This window comes from Colias eurytheme, chromosome 12 (genome assembly GCF_061535395.1).
Source record: "Colias eurytheme isolate Ceu_HAF_F1 chromosome 12, ilColEury1 Martin Lab GWU primary, whole genome shotgun sequence".
Lineage (NCBI taxonomy): Eukaryota > Metazoa > Arthropoda > Insecta > Lepidoptera > Pieridae > Colias > Colias eurytheme.
This window is the reverse complement of record NC_142991.1, coordinates 5,460,982-5,476,169: the sequence shown is the minus strand read 5'-3', so window position 1 is coordinate 5,476,169 and position 15,188 is coordinate 5,460,982. Positions and strand designations below refer to the sequence as shown.

The window sequence follows — 15,188 nt, the reverse complement described above, 5'->3', positions numbered from 1 at the left end:
CTAATCTTGTAGGTATTACTTCGAGGATATTAATGACTAGGCACTCAAAATAAAAATCTTTGAGTGATGATCTTCTCAGTCTTTTTTTATTATATTAGAAAGGACTATGAATTAAACCTTCTGGGAAAGGATATGTTATTATGAATTGCCACACCAAAATGCCAGATCACAGTAGCTGGAAGGTAAAGACATAAAAGGATACTTACCTTCCTTTATAAGCTTTTCAATCGCCTTGAAGCCGTATTCCTTTGTATTTCTCTGTCAATAAAACTCACATTTGTATCTTTATTGTTCTTTATTGGCCACAGCAAATGAAGAAAAATATTACTCTATATTTTAAAAGCTAGGAACATAATGATTATAGAACATTTATTTAATATACACCGACTACAATTGAATACGGATATTATAATATTGATCATCTACAGGAAAATACATTTACAGAAGTAGGCATAGTATGCCACGGATAACCAATTGTCTGTTATATCCTATAGACCATAGCACAACATTTATATTTTTGTAATTTCACAAACAACATTCATTAGTATCGGTATCTATTTTTATCCTACATACATATCTTTGGCGTTGAAAGTATACAGTTATTTATTTTGCATCTAAAGGGGATTTGATCTCGCATCTATGAAGTTCTTCTGTTCAACATATCGGTTGTAGCTGTGTTCATTTTAAGGTAATTGAATAGAAATGCTCTTTTAAATCCCAGTATAGCTGATACCTAATGTTATATTTACCAACGAATAGCTTATAATTCATTATTTTATCACTTTGTGAACTTCAATTTGAATGTTAGATATTGTTTGAATTTTGAAGTTTATTTCATAACTTTTCATACCTATATGTATTTGAACTCGATAGTTGCGAGAGTAATATTCAAATATAAAATAGCAAATTAAAAAAACTTTTTAAAGTTAAAGAAAGGAAAATCGGGCCGGGCCGACTGTTGATAAATTTTTATTTTAGTTAATAATTTGTTATCTTTACAAATAATTACTGTAGTAAATAAAAATATGTGGTAAATAATCAGAAAAATACATTTCTGCAATATAATAGGTAATATATGTTCTTATATTTTACATGTAAAAGATTTTTAGTAGATATAGCCTAAAATTTAATTGACCTTTTGGTATGGTTTAGTTAAAATATTTTTGGTTAAATAATAATAAAAATCTCTTATAAAATTATATTTCTAACAATAAGCTCAGCGATATGCTTTCAGATGTGGATATGAATTGTTTATGTTAAATACAAAACTGGACAAATATTTAAATCTGTATGCAAAAATATACGAATATCAAAAGCTAATTTTTATAATTTTCAATGCTTTATCTTTAATTCTTTATAAAATATTTTATTTGAAGTTACTGGTTACGCAGGACTCTTTGTTGGTATTGAATAAGTACTTTGCGATTATGCGATAGATCCATTACGGTTAGGTATAAGAAATCTGCAAATAAACATTCGCTTCACGTTGAATATTTCATATAATATGAATAAACTGTTGTTTTGGATAAGCAATATAAAATTAATCTAACATTAAATTGTCTATATATAAAATCACAACATTGAATGCGTAATACAGTTACAACCGTGGATTATCTTAAAAACAAGCCACAATGAAAGTACTACATAACACATATTAAATATGTTCCACTTATCAACTAAGCCATTTATAAACATCAATACAATTTATCTATATTAGTACACTTGTATACACTTAAAAATTTCACATCAATTTATAAAATATCAAATATCCATAATACAAATATCGATTAAAACTAACAATGAAAAATCAGTCGTCAAGACTAGGTATAGAATAAGATATGATAGGAAATCTCGAGACTGCTGAAGCTCATCTTAAAGCTTAGATAACGCGGCACAAAGGTGGGTCGAGAGCTGTGCAAAGGATTTCAGTTTAGTTGTGGATTAGTGAAGAAGCATTCTGTGAATTTGTAGATGCCAGTTTTTTAGAAAACGTAATTTGCTCATGTTTTTCTTGCTTGAATTGTATTGAATGTCACTACGGTGTGTTCGGCGCAGCGTAACAATTTTAAACTACATATTTAAATTAAGAAAGATTAAATTATTGAAGTAGATACGAATGATGCAAAAAAATCATAGACCTGAGAAGTTTTAGATATGTTAAGTAGTCTTGTTACTGCGCAAAAAAAACTTTTTTTAATGGTAGAGTAACGTATTAAATAATTAACTACGTCCATAAAATGTATGATTATTGAATAAATTAAAATCTTACAATATTGTTACGTTTGCGCCTTACATGTATTTACGGAAAACTACAAAAATAATAGTTAACAACAAGTCTTAAAGTACTTGGTCGGGAGTTTCTAAGAATCTAACAACTAGGGACATAAGCTCCGAGAGTGCAGGCTATACACAAGTATATAAATTTTGAAAACCACATAATATGCATAATATTCTCTCATAAATAGAAGAATTACACAGTCTTTAGTACACATACAAATATATACATATATTAATACTGATAAAATGTTTACCTTAGCGAGTACTTAATATATAGTGTAAAAGTCAAAGTTCTTTAAAATATATTTTGAATATATTGTCGAAATGTTCGAATGGACGTTGTGCACAAACAGAAAACAAATCATAGGACAGTGTAACATATAATATATTGTAGTAATAAATATAACAGAGTGATAAGGAAAACGAGTTCCTTATTCCGCGAATCGCAGCTTTTGTTTTTTCACGAAATCCAAAGCCAATTTGTCCGTTGTTCGAGATTCCAGTATCTGCAAGATTGGATGGCCTGAAATATAAACATCGTGTGAACTTTCGATTGTATAAGTTTTCTTTGACATCCACTGGAACGTGTTTCCAAAATAACTGTGAAAGTGATGAAGGATGGGGAGTAGGGTTGAATTAGACGTCAAATCGTAAGGTACGTGTTCTCGTAACATTTATATATTTGGCATATACTAAATCTCCACTATATCCCTATTGCACGCCTCATAAGCGAAGCGTTGAGGTGGGTACTACTGTCACTTCGCGCAAAACATCTGATTTTTCAAACTTAAAATGTCTTTATGTATCATACATTGCACTTGTAAGATAATACATACACACACATATTAAGAAAAAACACTATTTTTAACGTTCATGATATTTTTGATGTCATTTTTGTTATTTAAACTAGTTAAAAAACAGTTTAAAAAAGTTCTGTCTTGGACGTCCGTGTGTGTGTGCGGATCCTTTTTCTTGTTAACACGATAGCGACCGAAATACTTTACTAATCGAGTCTTTTTTTTTCTCTTACGCTTGAGTATGCTCAGGAATAGAACCCTTTCATTTTTCAGGGTCTGATTCGATGTGGTTTAATTGTTATTAAATAAACAAAAATAATAATTAATAAATATTTATTCACAAAAAAATTATGAGGCGTGCACTTTTGGATTTTCCAAATTTTTTTTTTCTCTTACGCTTGAGTATGCTCAGGAATAGAACCCTTTCATTTTTCAGGGTCTGATTCGATGTGGTTTAATTGTTATTAAATAAACAAAAATAATAATTAATAAATAATTATTTAAAAAAAATTATGAGGCGTGCACTTTTGGATTTTCCAAACTATTGATATATTATACATTGGAGATTTGAGACAATGAAATTAATTAGATAATGAACAAAACTACTCTCCATCTCAGTGATTTTTAATTAAATGTTTATAAGTATTATTACGATAAATTAATTACTTTTTAATTAATTTACCTTAATCTTTTGATTAAAAAATTTGAATAATCCATTTTTAATACGTTTCATTTAAATAATCTTAATTTTAAATCACTTTGTTGATGCTTATCTATTTGTTCATAATTAGTCACAACGGGTAATTTCCAGACAGCCGTGAATTGGACTGACTGGAAAAATCATAATATTATACCATAATAATTAACCATAGCTAGTTATTGCGATCATAATATGAATTTGCCAGTCAGTTCAATTCACAGCGTAAACTATCTGGAAATAAGAGGTCTGGAATACGAGCGCGAGCGAGCAGCGTCGCGAAGCAATTTCTTCGCGAAATTGATCGGTCTGTGTGGACCCAAGTAGTAAATAAAAATATATGGCAAAGATTTTCTTTATATGTATTTTACAAATAACTGCTAACCTGGTTTGGATATGTGATTTTATATATGTGTACCACGCGAACAAATCCGGGGGTTTTAACTTTACATTAATTGAAATAATTTACTTCTATGCCAAATATTTTGCGTTCTGAGTTAAATATTTATAAAACAATAAATAATCATCAAAAATCAAGCAAATTAGCAATGACCAGATTTAAAAAGTGTTAATTAAAAGACGTATGTTATAAATATGCGATCATTATCAAATAATCAAAGACGCAATAACAGTGGAAAGTTTTTGAATGCAACATTATCACTTCGTGTGTGTACATAACGTATAGCAACAGATTATACAGATTACAGAGACAGCAGTTAGTCCGTTTCGATATTGTTAAATTGTGTGCGAATGCATGTTAACGCATGAAATGTCAATCTGTCCGTGGAATTTCAACCAGTGGACGTTTTGGTCAATTTGAGATCTATATTCGTCTCTTGGCTTATATTTTATATGGAAATAGCAATATATAAATTATACCCACACCACATAAGAGCTCTACATCCGCAGTACCTACAGCAAACCCTCCACTCACCTCGATCATGCAGCTGCATCAGCGGCAACTACACAGCTATGTATTCTCGATATACCTACAATACAAACGTATGCGCGCCACAGAATAGCAACACATATGCAGCACATACCACCGCCACAATATAGAATATCCGCGGTACCTAATACCCCAGCCACACTACTCGACGAGTGGTATGGGAAGTGACGAGGAAAGTAGACATGCCTCTGCCTACTTTCCTCGTCACTTCCCATAGTGTGGCCACGTTACTCGTCATGCCACTCGTCGTGCTCATCGTCCTGCTCACTGCTCCCTATTTTGTCGGCTTTTGCGCGTGAGTCAAAGGACCGGCAATACGAGTACGAAATGAAGAGCGTCGCGATTAATCGCGCGAGTAGAGCAGCGTGTGGCCAGAGGGCAATGTCGCGGCGAATAACGGCATCGCGATGAGCAGGATAGGAGCAGGACGAGGAGCATAGTGTGGCTGCGGCATAAAGGCCACTCACCTCGATCATGCAGCTGCATCAGCGGCAGCTCGACGGGGCGCAGCGGGTCGGGCGGCGCGTGCGAGTGCACGCCGGGCGCGCGCGCGAGCGGCACGAACGCTTCGCCCGCGAAGTCGTCCGCCGTCAGCACGTCGCGGTCCCACACGGACAGCGCGAGCGTCGCTTGCGGAGAGCGACACGCTTCCACGGACACGTTGAACTCGAAACACTCGTCCCACACGGGGTTTAGCGTTTTCTGACGGCGGTAAACAATGGTAATGAAAACGACTCAATGTCTCCTCTAGATTGTACTGCATATTTCAGAACAACATACCTAAAAGCTTATTAGACGTAGGTATGCACCGACTAATTGAAGTGAAAACTTCTTTAGCGGCGTTGAGCACTTTTTCTGTAATGGGTATAAAATCTTAAGCTCGCGTCAGGACACATGACCTGATCGAAAAAGCGTAAGACGGATGGATATCAAACATGCGTTAATAATCAAGTTTTCACTTCTACCGGCACTCCCGGAGTGCAACCCATCTTTTTTTTTATTGTTTTTTCCTCATCTATATTCCTGCGTAAAAATGCGGGTTAGGGACTTATTATTATTAAGTCAAGAACATCATGAATGGATTTTAATCACAATATGTTTCGATTGTTAATTTTATTCTGACTGTATTAGGTAGGTACTTTATCTATAAATTCTTCTATAATAATAATTTCGAAAAGCAGGTGTCGTCTAGGTGTATCGAATATGTTATTGTCTACTAAATACTTAGTTAATTAAGAAAAAAGAGCCAATCAAATAAATGAATGAAGAAGTTTTAAATAGATATCGATAAGTACCATATTATAAAGAAAGCACTCGTCAACTCAATAGCTTATTGGAATGTATAATGTAGTTTCAGTATTGAAATTCAGTTCCTGTCGTACCTAGATGGACCTTAGAGAACTAAGTAAGAAATTACGACAAGGCTATTTATGCAAAGTAAAAATAAACACAAAAGGTACGATTGATTTTAATTCAAACTTCATTCAAAGAGCAAACAATATTTTCTTTTACAAAAGTTATTCCATATAATTGTTATAAAAATAAATTCAGATTATGGAGAAAAACAAAAGAGACCGAAATAGAACCAAAATGAGGCTATCAATGTAAATTGAAATAAATGTTTATTCCTAAAGAGAAGTTTCATTTATTTCTTGTGGCACTATTGCCATTAATATTCATTTCATGAATAACCTTATTATAGAGGTAGAGGTGTTTTTGCTTCATTCTTTATTTTATATCCTGCATTTTTTTACAGAACATTTTATGCGTCACAGGTCATATAGTTTAGTTAGTAATGTATTTATATTTTATTCACAACGTATCAAGTGTGTTTTAATTAGGGAATTTATGCTTTCAGCTAAGTATTTGGTAAAAAAAAATTTCTCCGTTTTTGAAGTAGATTGAAAACTATGAAAGTTTTCCTGGTTATCTAAATGTCTATCATGAAAATTTTAGTCAGTGAGCATAATTAAAATGTTCTAGCACACAACTACAGATGTATATACTGCGCTGCTAATTGCGATTTCACTCCTACAAAACATTTACTTTATAATATAACGCTACTCTCCACGACTAAGAAACTCACCTTTTGCACATTAGTGGTCTGTTCATGTGTTTTGGGGAAGAGCCGCTTGGGCAATAGTTCGATGACCACGAACGGGTCGCTCAGCCCGTTCGGGTCGAGCGGGATCACATCGCGCGCGGAGAGTATCTCCACGCAGAGTGAATCGTGGTTGAAGTATACGCTGAAACAAGGGGAGAGGTTACGAATGTTTGTATTGATTAAAGCAAATTGAGATAGGTGATACGTAGGCATCTTTTAGGTAGACATAATTAACCACCATAGACCGCGTCACCGCTTTCCATCAGGTTGGACGGTGGTGGTCGCGGAAGTATTCTAACCAATACCCGCGGCCCCATCATTAAAGCGGCTCGATGTAACACAGTGGGGTTTTAGTCGGTAAGAATCCGACATAACCCACGGCTCCTTCCCTGGGGGCCGTGGGTATCTTTGGAAGATTTCCCCACTATAAAAAAAAGGTTGGACTGTGGTCAAGTGTCTGTAAAGGTATAGAAACTAAATAGGTAACAGATAAATGAATATAACCCTCATTATGCCCTTGTGTTGTGTATTATTATTATATCACAATGATTTATATTAGTATTAAAAAATGACATTGAAATCACCCACATCTCCAGTAACAGATATACTGATAGAAAACGGTTCTTTAAAAATGTTCAAAGAAGTCTCTGAAGTCAACATTGTACAAAGGAAAATGATCTTGTTTGTTTTTATTGCTATACTTGTTAAACGTCGTTCGTGATTCCACTAAAAGCTTTTAACTTTAACGTCAATTGCTATTTGTCTGCGCTGAGCGCTCCTCGTTTAATCCGGCGGATTGTAAGCTCCATTGTTCGGTATTAAAATTTATTAAATTTGGATCCCTTTGATGCAAAAAATGGCGTATTGTGTGAAAATTGTCCAACCCATTCAAACCAAATATTTTTATGTGTTTCAGTGCATACTATGTTTTATATTTGTTTGCTCAAAGCTCATATAAGTAATTCAAAACTTAATCTTTTTGAGGAAATTTTGTTCAGAAATAAACTCCTGTCTCGCCATTAAAGTTTATATAAATAAATAGTTTTAAAACTTTAAAACACAATAAAAGGCTTATTTTTCCAATGCAACCAAGTAATAATACAAAATATATATTACCGTATTAAAATAGACCCATATGGAGAAGGCATGGGAGTGCGAGCTTGCTCCGCCAGTCGGTCCTCCAGCCACAGCTCTAGCAGTTCCTCAGTCGGAGCCTGGTGGTATTGCATCCGTTGTTCTAGACGCTTCCATTCCGAGTTGTGCACTTCTGACATTGGAAGTCCTAGTGGAATGAACAGATATGCTATTGATTATTTACGGTTAAAGGCGTTTATTTGTCACTTATATTATAATCTAATATGTCTGCCACTAACATAATCACAAATTATAGTCATGTTAACTCGCTCAGCTAATTTATACAATATTATAATATCTTTATTAATTTGAATGACAACTTAGCAATGCACAATTTTCTGGTTGTTACTTAAAGTATGTATATGCACTTCGTTGTGATCAAGTAATGTTGTGTGATGTTGTGTCGAGTATAATGAAATTCTATTCGTGACTCGACACTTCGGATTCACCCTTATTTGTAGTTGTAGTTGGAAGTTGGCCAACTTTCCGTTAAACATCGCAATTATTTCGCATACAGATTAGACTTAGCTGACCTTAATTTAGAATTAGTTTACCTTTTCCTTCAGCGTGGAAGAATTCGGCCAAAAGATCAAGCGCTTCTTTAAGTCTGTGATGATAGACTCTTGGCTTTTCAGCACCGCCAGAGTCCGCTTGGTTTGACACTTCCTTCAACACAGCGTTCCAACAGGCCGCTAATGATCTTGTAAAAGCTCGCGGCAACAGCCATGTATTCAGAGAAGATAAATGTTGATCCAAGAATTCCAGGAGTGGCGTAATCGCCTACATTTTAGAACAAAACTTTAATTGAATTCTACATTGAAAATAGAAAATTGTACAATCTCATATTGTATAGAGTATACCGAATAAAATTGTATTATTCTGTGGCTTCTCCCATAAATAAAGAATTTTGAAAACTCATTAAAAATTGTGACAACTTTGGAAAAAGTTAAATTACCGCTTCAGAACTACGAGAATAGGGCAGATAAATTCTAATTGTGTTTAAAAGGCACGTATTGAATGCAATACATCTGTGTGAAGCTGAACAAAGTCTAAAGTAGAACAAAGTGCTGCATTGTCATAACAAAATTAGTTCGTAAAGTAATAGCGATGTCAGATAAAGCCTCTCATAGAGCGAGCCTTTAGACTTCATAAAACTCCTTTGACCTTTATAATATTTTAAGCTTCGAAATTGTGAACTGTAAGCAGAATGTAGTCCGTAAAATATAAGTTTTATGTAATTGGATTATTATATTTTCAGAAAAAGAATCAAGGCTAAGAAAACTGTTAGTTAATAAATTTTGTTTCTATCTATAGAACGATTATTATCAAATGAAGACAATTTTTTTTTAATATCGAATATGCATTTAATCATGATCAGATTATGCAACACACATGTATTTATTCTTCGAAACTCATGAATAACGGGCGATATATATTTTATCAGTTAATTGTTAATAGATTGTAAATTGTTGGTATTTTTATTAAATAGGTGTCATACCAATAATAAAAATCTATGAATTGATAAATCTGTGGAACGTGCTGATTAAACATGATATGCAATAAGATAAGATTTTACTGATATAAAAATTATGGATTTTAGTTTTTGTTATTGTGATATTAGATAAAATTATTGTTAGTAAAAAAAGTGCTTAAAAATATTTTTTTTTTTGTTTTTTTTTTTACTATGTACTTACTTATTTAGGACTAGATCGTATGCTTAACCTTTGTCCTTTACTTATATCTCATTCTTATATTAAATTATGAGAAAGGGTGATTTAAATTTTAAATAATAAAATAATGTTGTTCTTCTTTTATTGGTATGTATTTATACTTCGTTGCATTCTTATCATATTATATCCTTTATCTATCGCCGTTTTCCTAAATTCCCTATATCACCTGTTGTGTGGGCAGCGAGTCGGGCGACCATGCGAGGTGGAACACCGCCTTGCGCAGCGGCGGGCGCGCGCGCACCGCGAGCGGCACGGCCGCGCGCATCGAGCGACACTCGAGCGTGCCGAGCGCCCCGCGGACCAGCTGACGAGAGTTCTCGTCGTTGGCACTATTACCAATAAAAAATTGGTTGTCTGTAAAGTCGGTTTACTGAGGATAGTTGAACGTGACAACGTCCGATTGTGCTTCTTTGTCGCTCGTTCCGCGCTCTCGCTTGCACTTCAATCCTTACATGGAACGCCTCAGAGCGAAGTAACGCCGCATGAGTAATGTTTTTTCGTGCGTGCAGCCGGCTATATCGAATTATAAGACGTTGTCACGTCAAAAACGCAAAATCTAGCTTTTTATTTCGTTCTAGTGTATATAGGCGAGATGTTTGATGATGTTAAATGTAGCCTATAAGTATAGTAGTATAACGAATGACACTCTAGCATCTTTAAACCAAATAAAACAAGCACACTTTCGCATTTTTAATGTTAGAAAGGATAACACTGAAGAAGTCAAAGTTCCTCCTAATCATTGACCAAAAATCTATTAACATTGCTGATGATAGGAGAGAATGTTGTTGGAAATTTTGTTTAGATCGCTCTTCTGGCGAGAACTTGTCAACATGCGTTATTAACTCTGCAACGCGCAGTGTTGTCAGAAACTCAGCAACACGTTGATTCAATTTTCTTAACAAATGTTTACCATGAATATGGAGCTTTGTATATATTGTATATGCTTTACGTTCCTATGCCACGGGCCACCCATTATCATTAAACTCATGTTGTACGCACACGTACGCATGTACGCAGGCACGTAGAGTCGATATCCTATGTATTAAAATAAGTTTGAACCATCATCATTTTATTTTTGGTATAACTGTTCTCGTCATGCTGGTCTTTCAATTCACTCTTGTATTCGTTTCTATAATTCATTACGTAGGATGTAGAAATTACTTTGAGAAGGACTGTTGCACGCCTCATAAGCGAAGCGTTGAGGTGGGTACTACTGTCACTTCGCGCAAAACATCTGATTTTTCAAACTTAAAATGTCTTTATGTATCATACATTGCACTTGTAAGATAATACATACACACACATATTAAGAAAAAACACTATTTTTAACGTTCATGATATTTTTGATGTCATTTTTGTTATTTAAACTAGTTAAAAAACAGTTTAAAAAAGTTCTGTCTTCGACGTTCGTGTGTCTGTATGTGCGGATCCTTTTTCTTGTTAACACGATAGCGACCGAAATACTTTACTAATCGAGTCTTTTTTTTTCTCTTACGCTTGAGTATGCTCAGGAATAGAACCCTTTCATTTTTCAGGGTCTGATTCGATGTGGTTTAATTGTTATTAAATAAACAAAAATAATAATTAATAAATATTTATTTAAAAAAATTATGAGGCGTGCACTTTTGGATTTTCCAAATTATTGTTTTAATTATGCCACATCGCAAACTTTCATAGAGTGTACGCTACGAAAATCTCGACTAAAACTTAATCGCTAAATTCATAACTTGATGTAATTAACTTAAACTTCTTAACTTAAACTTCGTAGAACAGCTAAAGTGTTAGCACACTCGTATATTATGTACAATGTACATACAGTATGTACATATCTAAAGTACATTTTTTTTTTTTCATTTTCTATAAGGCGCCACTTTCTACTTGCTACACCATTGCATCTTAGCCACAAAAAGCGAAACGCTCATTTATGTCCGTTAGTCTATTAAAATTAATGAATGGATCTCGATATTTATATTGTAATAACGTTCATTAATAATTATTATAAGAAAATATACAAAAGGATGTCGATAGCATATAACGTTAATTATTCGTGATTATCTATACGGATTAGAGAGATAATATCATCTTATCGCAATATATTAGGTACGCACTAACTTATTTTCTAGTAGTAATAACAGTAAATAGGAAATGACGATAAACGTGTGTATCGTAAAGATATGAAGGAGTAAATATTCTCACGTAGATAATAATATTATCAATGAATCCGTAAAAATATTCATTCTATGAAACTCTATGAATGACGTATTACCACACGTGCTGAAAGTATGAGATGAATGGGTTGTTGAGTTTCCTTTGTAGCATCTAGATAATAATTATTAACTAGAAATATGAATGTGCAAGAGAAGCTTCATGACGAGATATATTGTAGCTCGATTGTTTTAAACCAATTTCCTAAACCAGCAAGGTCACAAAACAATTGTATTATGTTTAAAATTGTAGAAATCCTAGATTATTAAACAAATTAAAAGTTTTCTTAGATTTTTGTATCAATTTCATTCAAAAGTCTCAGTAGTTTTGTCAGTATCTCAATCATAATGGTATGTTATCTATTAATTAATTAAATTGCTTTTTGTCATACATTTATTTATCGGTTGGTTAGATTAAAAGATAAAAATGGAACATTGACATTGGCTTACTCTAATAGAAATATGTCATTTGAAAACGAAATTATTACAATAAGTTAATGATAATCATGAAAAACTACAATCTGCTTCATCTAATCTATAATGTATTGTTATCTTTAAATAAATTATTTGCGAACCTCAATCAATCTAAATTAGGCTCATACTAACAATAATGCACCTTGCTTCGCGATATCAAAACAATTAGAACGATTTACATCGCACATGACAACGTTGTAATTATCGCTTTTCATTGAAAAAAAAAAAATTCTAAATGTATAATACTCGCGTAAAATCAAACATTAAAAAAAATATTATAAGACAACAGGAATTAAATTATATAAGAAACCGCGTTCAAAAAAATACAGGATTATTGAGGTTGTGCTTCAGATCACTCATCTTAGCATACAACAGCATCGTCACGGTTCAGAGATTAATTCATACTTACATGTGTTCATCGTCGTACTCGGAGAGCGAGCGCCGCACGTACTCCAAGTTATTCACGATCGTGCATATCTCTTCTGTTGTTTTATTTTGTCCTGAAAGTTTGTATGAATTTATACTTCACTGCATAAAATGGACAAAATAAAACTCTCGGTTATAAAGTTTATGAACAATAAATTTTACTCAATACGTGGTGGAATCGAATTTCGCTATGATCAGTTTACGACGACAATATGTGTAATGAAAACGAAGGTATTTTCATTTGGTACGTGAACTGTGAAGAAGAAAAATTACGACCTATTTTACGACAAAGGTTTGAATTGTATTGTATTTTTATTTAGACTTTAGTACCTACATTTTTATCGATAAGAAAAACACTTTATTCATTTTGTGACACCGAAAATAGAGTAGAATGGAGTCCGATATATTTTATTTTTTTCAATTATAATAAAACTTATGTATTAAGTAGATATTTATCTCATCTGATTGAACGAATAAGTTTACAGTTAATTGTCACTGGGATGTGTTTGAACAAACAAATAACTCTACAATACGATCTTTACAATACGATCTCTTACTTATTGTAAGTATAATTTCGGTTTAATTGTAAGTGGTCAAATTTCGCATTCTTAGCCTAAGGCTTGATTTTTAAAAGGAGCTTTATTTTAGCTTTCTACAGACTCATATTTTTCCCGGGCGAGATTTCTGACTCTAATCTTTTTCCTTCCTTAAATGGTTTTACTCTGTCAGTATGTCTTGGCTGGTAGTTATAATTTCGTTGAATTAACAAGCGAGACGTAAGCGGAGTGTAATCTCAGCGATGTGCTATGGCCACTGGAGACAAGCACTTAAAGGGCTTGTTGAAACACGCGTCAGGTAAGTGGGTAAAATGAGCGTAAATATGTCAGAGGCTCGAGAGCTTGAGTCGTTAGTGCTCTGAGGCAAAATTATACGTATTACGTAGCGCTGAAATTTTCACATCAAGTTAAACGAAGTGTGTAACTTAGTAAAACGCCATTTATACGGTATAATATTTGATAGAGGCATGAATTTAATATTTACTGTTTGTCTAGCAAATATTCATATTTGTTGAGTATACAGTTAGTTGACTGACCACATTGTAAACACTTTAGGATTTCGAATGTTACATTTAAATAATAATTTCACAACAAGTACACTATGAAAATATCTTATGATATGTATTTGTATCGTGAATACCTACTACTTACTACATATATTATAAGAATATTGAAATCAAGCATGTTTTTACTCTATGTTAGTTTTTACTCTATGATAGTATAAAACCTAACCTAATATGACATATGTCGCCATAAATAGGTATAATCTGTACTTTATTTCATATTTCTTCATTCATTACGACACCACGAAGTGCACAAAATTATAGTAAAGTCAGTAAAGAGGAAGACACAAAGAACATGAAGAGTATTATAAAATATTCGCATTATTTCATTTAATATTATTCAATTTATAAACAAGAAAGACTCTCCTATAATTTTACAAGTAAAAGCAAAATATTCTAAAGACCCATCACCCAATATAAAATATGTACATACCATGGTTTTCATAATATCCCTGATCAGCTAGGGCTCCATGCACTAAGTCAGCGTAGTGCAGGGCCGTCGCACAAGCCGCTTCTAACAGTCTCACACTCCCTCCCAAGGTTCCCTCTTCAGCTCCGCCTATTGCTCGCCATACAAGCCTCATATGGTACAGACTGCAAATATTAACGTATGTAAGCTTTTTTGAATATTCAATTCAAAAATATAATGTTGTGTATTTTTTTTTAATCATATTAAATGTAAGAACCTTTTCTAAAATTTTACAATCGCGCTATTCAAATTCATTGATTTGATAACAACAGTCTTCAGATAATACGAATTGTAAAAAAAATATGGAATTCGTATTTTTTTCAAGAAATTTAAAATCCAATGAAAATATCGAATACCGAGAGTGCTTACAAATAAGCTTTATATTTAAATTCACAACGACTACGTTTTTCAGCAGTGATTAAATAAAACGAATTTACATTACATTTTTTAATTTCGACTATTTGTCTTTTTGCGGTTTCGCAGCTTAATTTCATGCCTGTGTCAATGTAATAATGATATTATGAAAAAAAAGTGAAAGCTTTGCAGTGGGTTTGATAAAATACGTTAGGTTGATTGTTGTTTAAAAGAATAATAGACAATAAAATACATACAAAAGGATATTGATATAATTATAATATTATGGAGATATAAACTGAGAATTTAATTCAAGGAGTAATAAAATAACACCGAACATCACAATGGGTTATTGAAGATATAAAAGTGCCTGATGGTATATAAGTTATTAGGGGCGCACACCTGCACCCGTTCAATATAATGTAGGGTTCAGTGGCTGCCTGAAATTACGTT

At 33.2% G+C, this 15,188-nt stretch overlaps 1 protein-coding gene across 1 annotated transcript in view; it reads right to left on the bottom strand.

Moving 5' to 3' along the window:
* Positions 1-2,708: 2,708 nt before the first annotated feature.
* The window catches only part of unc-13-4A (BAI1 associated protein 3), a 56,708-nt gene continuing 44,228 nt past the window's right edge, over positions 2,709-15,188 (bottom strand). The window contains exons 16-23 of the mRNA XM_090108198.1: positions 14,346-14,506; positions 12,776-12,866; positions 9,855-10,017; positions 8,513-8,738; positions 7,941-8,106; positions 6,807-6,966; positions 5,188-5,422; positions 2,709-2,800 (exon numbers count right to left, since the gene is read on the bottom strand). Coding sequence (XP_089964324.1) covers positions 2,709-2,800; positions 5,188-5,422; positions 6,807-6,966; positions 7,941-8,106; positions 8,513-8,738; positions 9,855-10,017; positions 12,776-12,866; positions 14,346-14,506 — 1,294 coding nt within the window. The remainder of the gene's footprint in view (positions 2,801-5,187; positions 5,423-6,806; positions 6,967-7,940; positions 8,107-8,512; positions 8,739-9,854; positions 10,018-12,775; positions 12,867-14,345; positions 14,507-15,188) is intronic.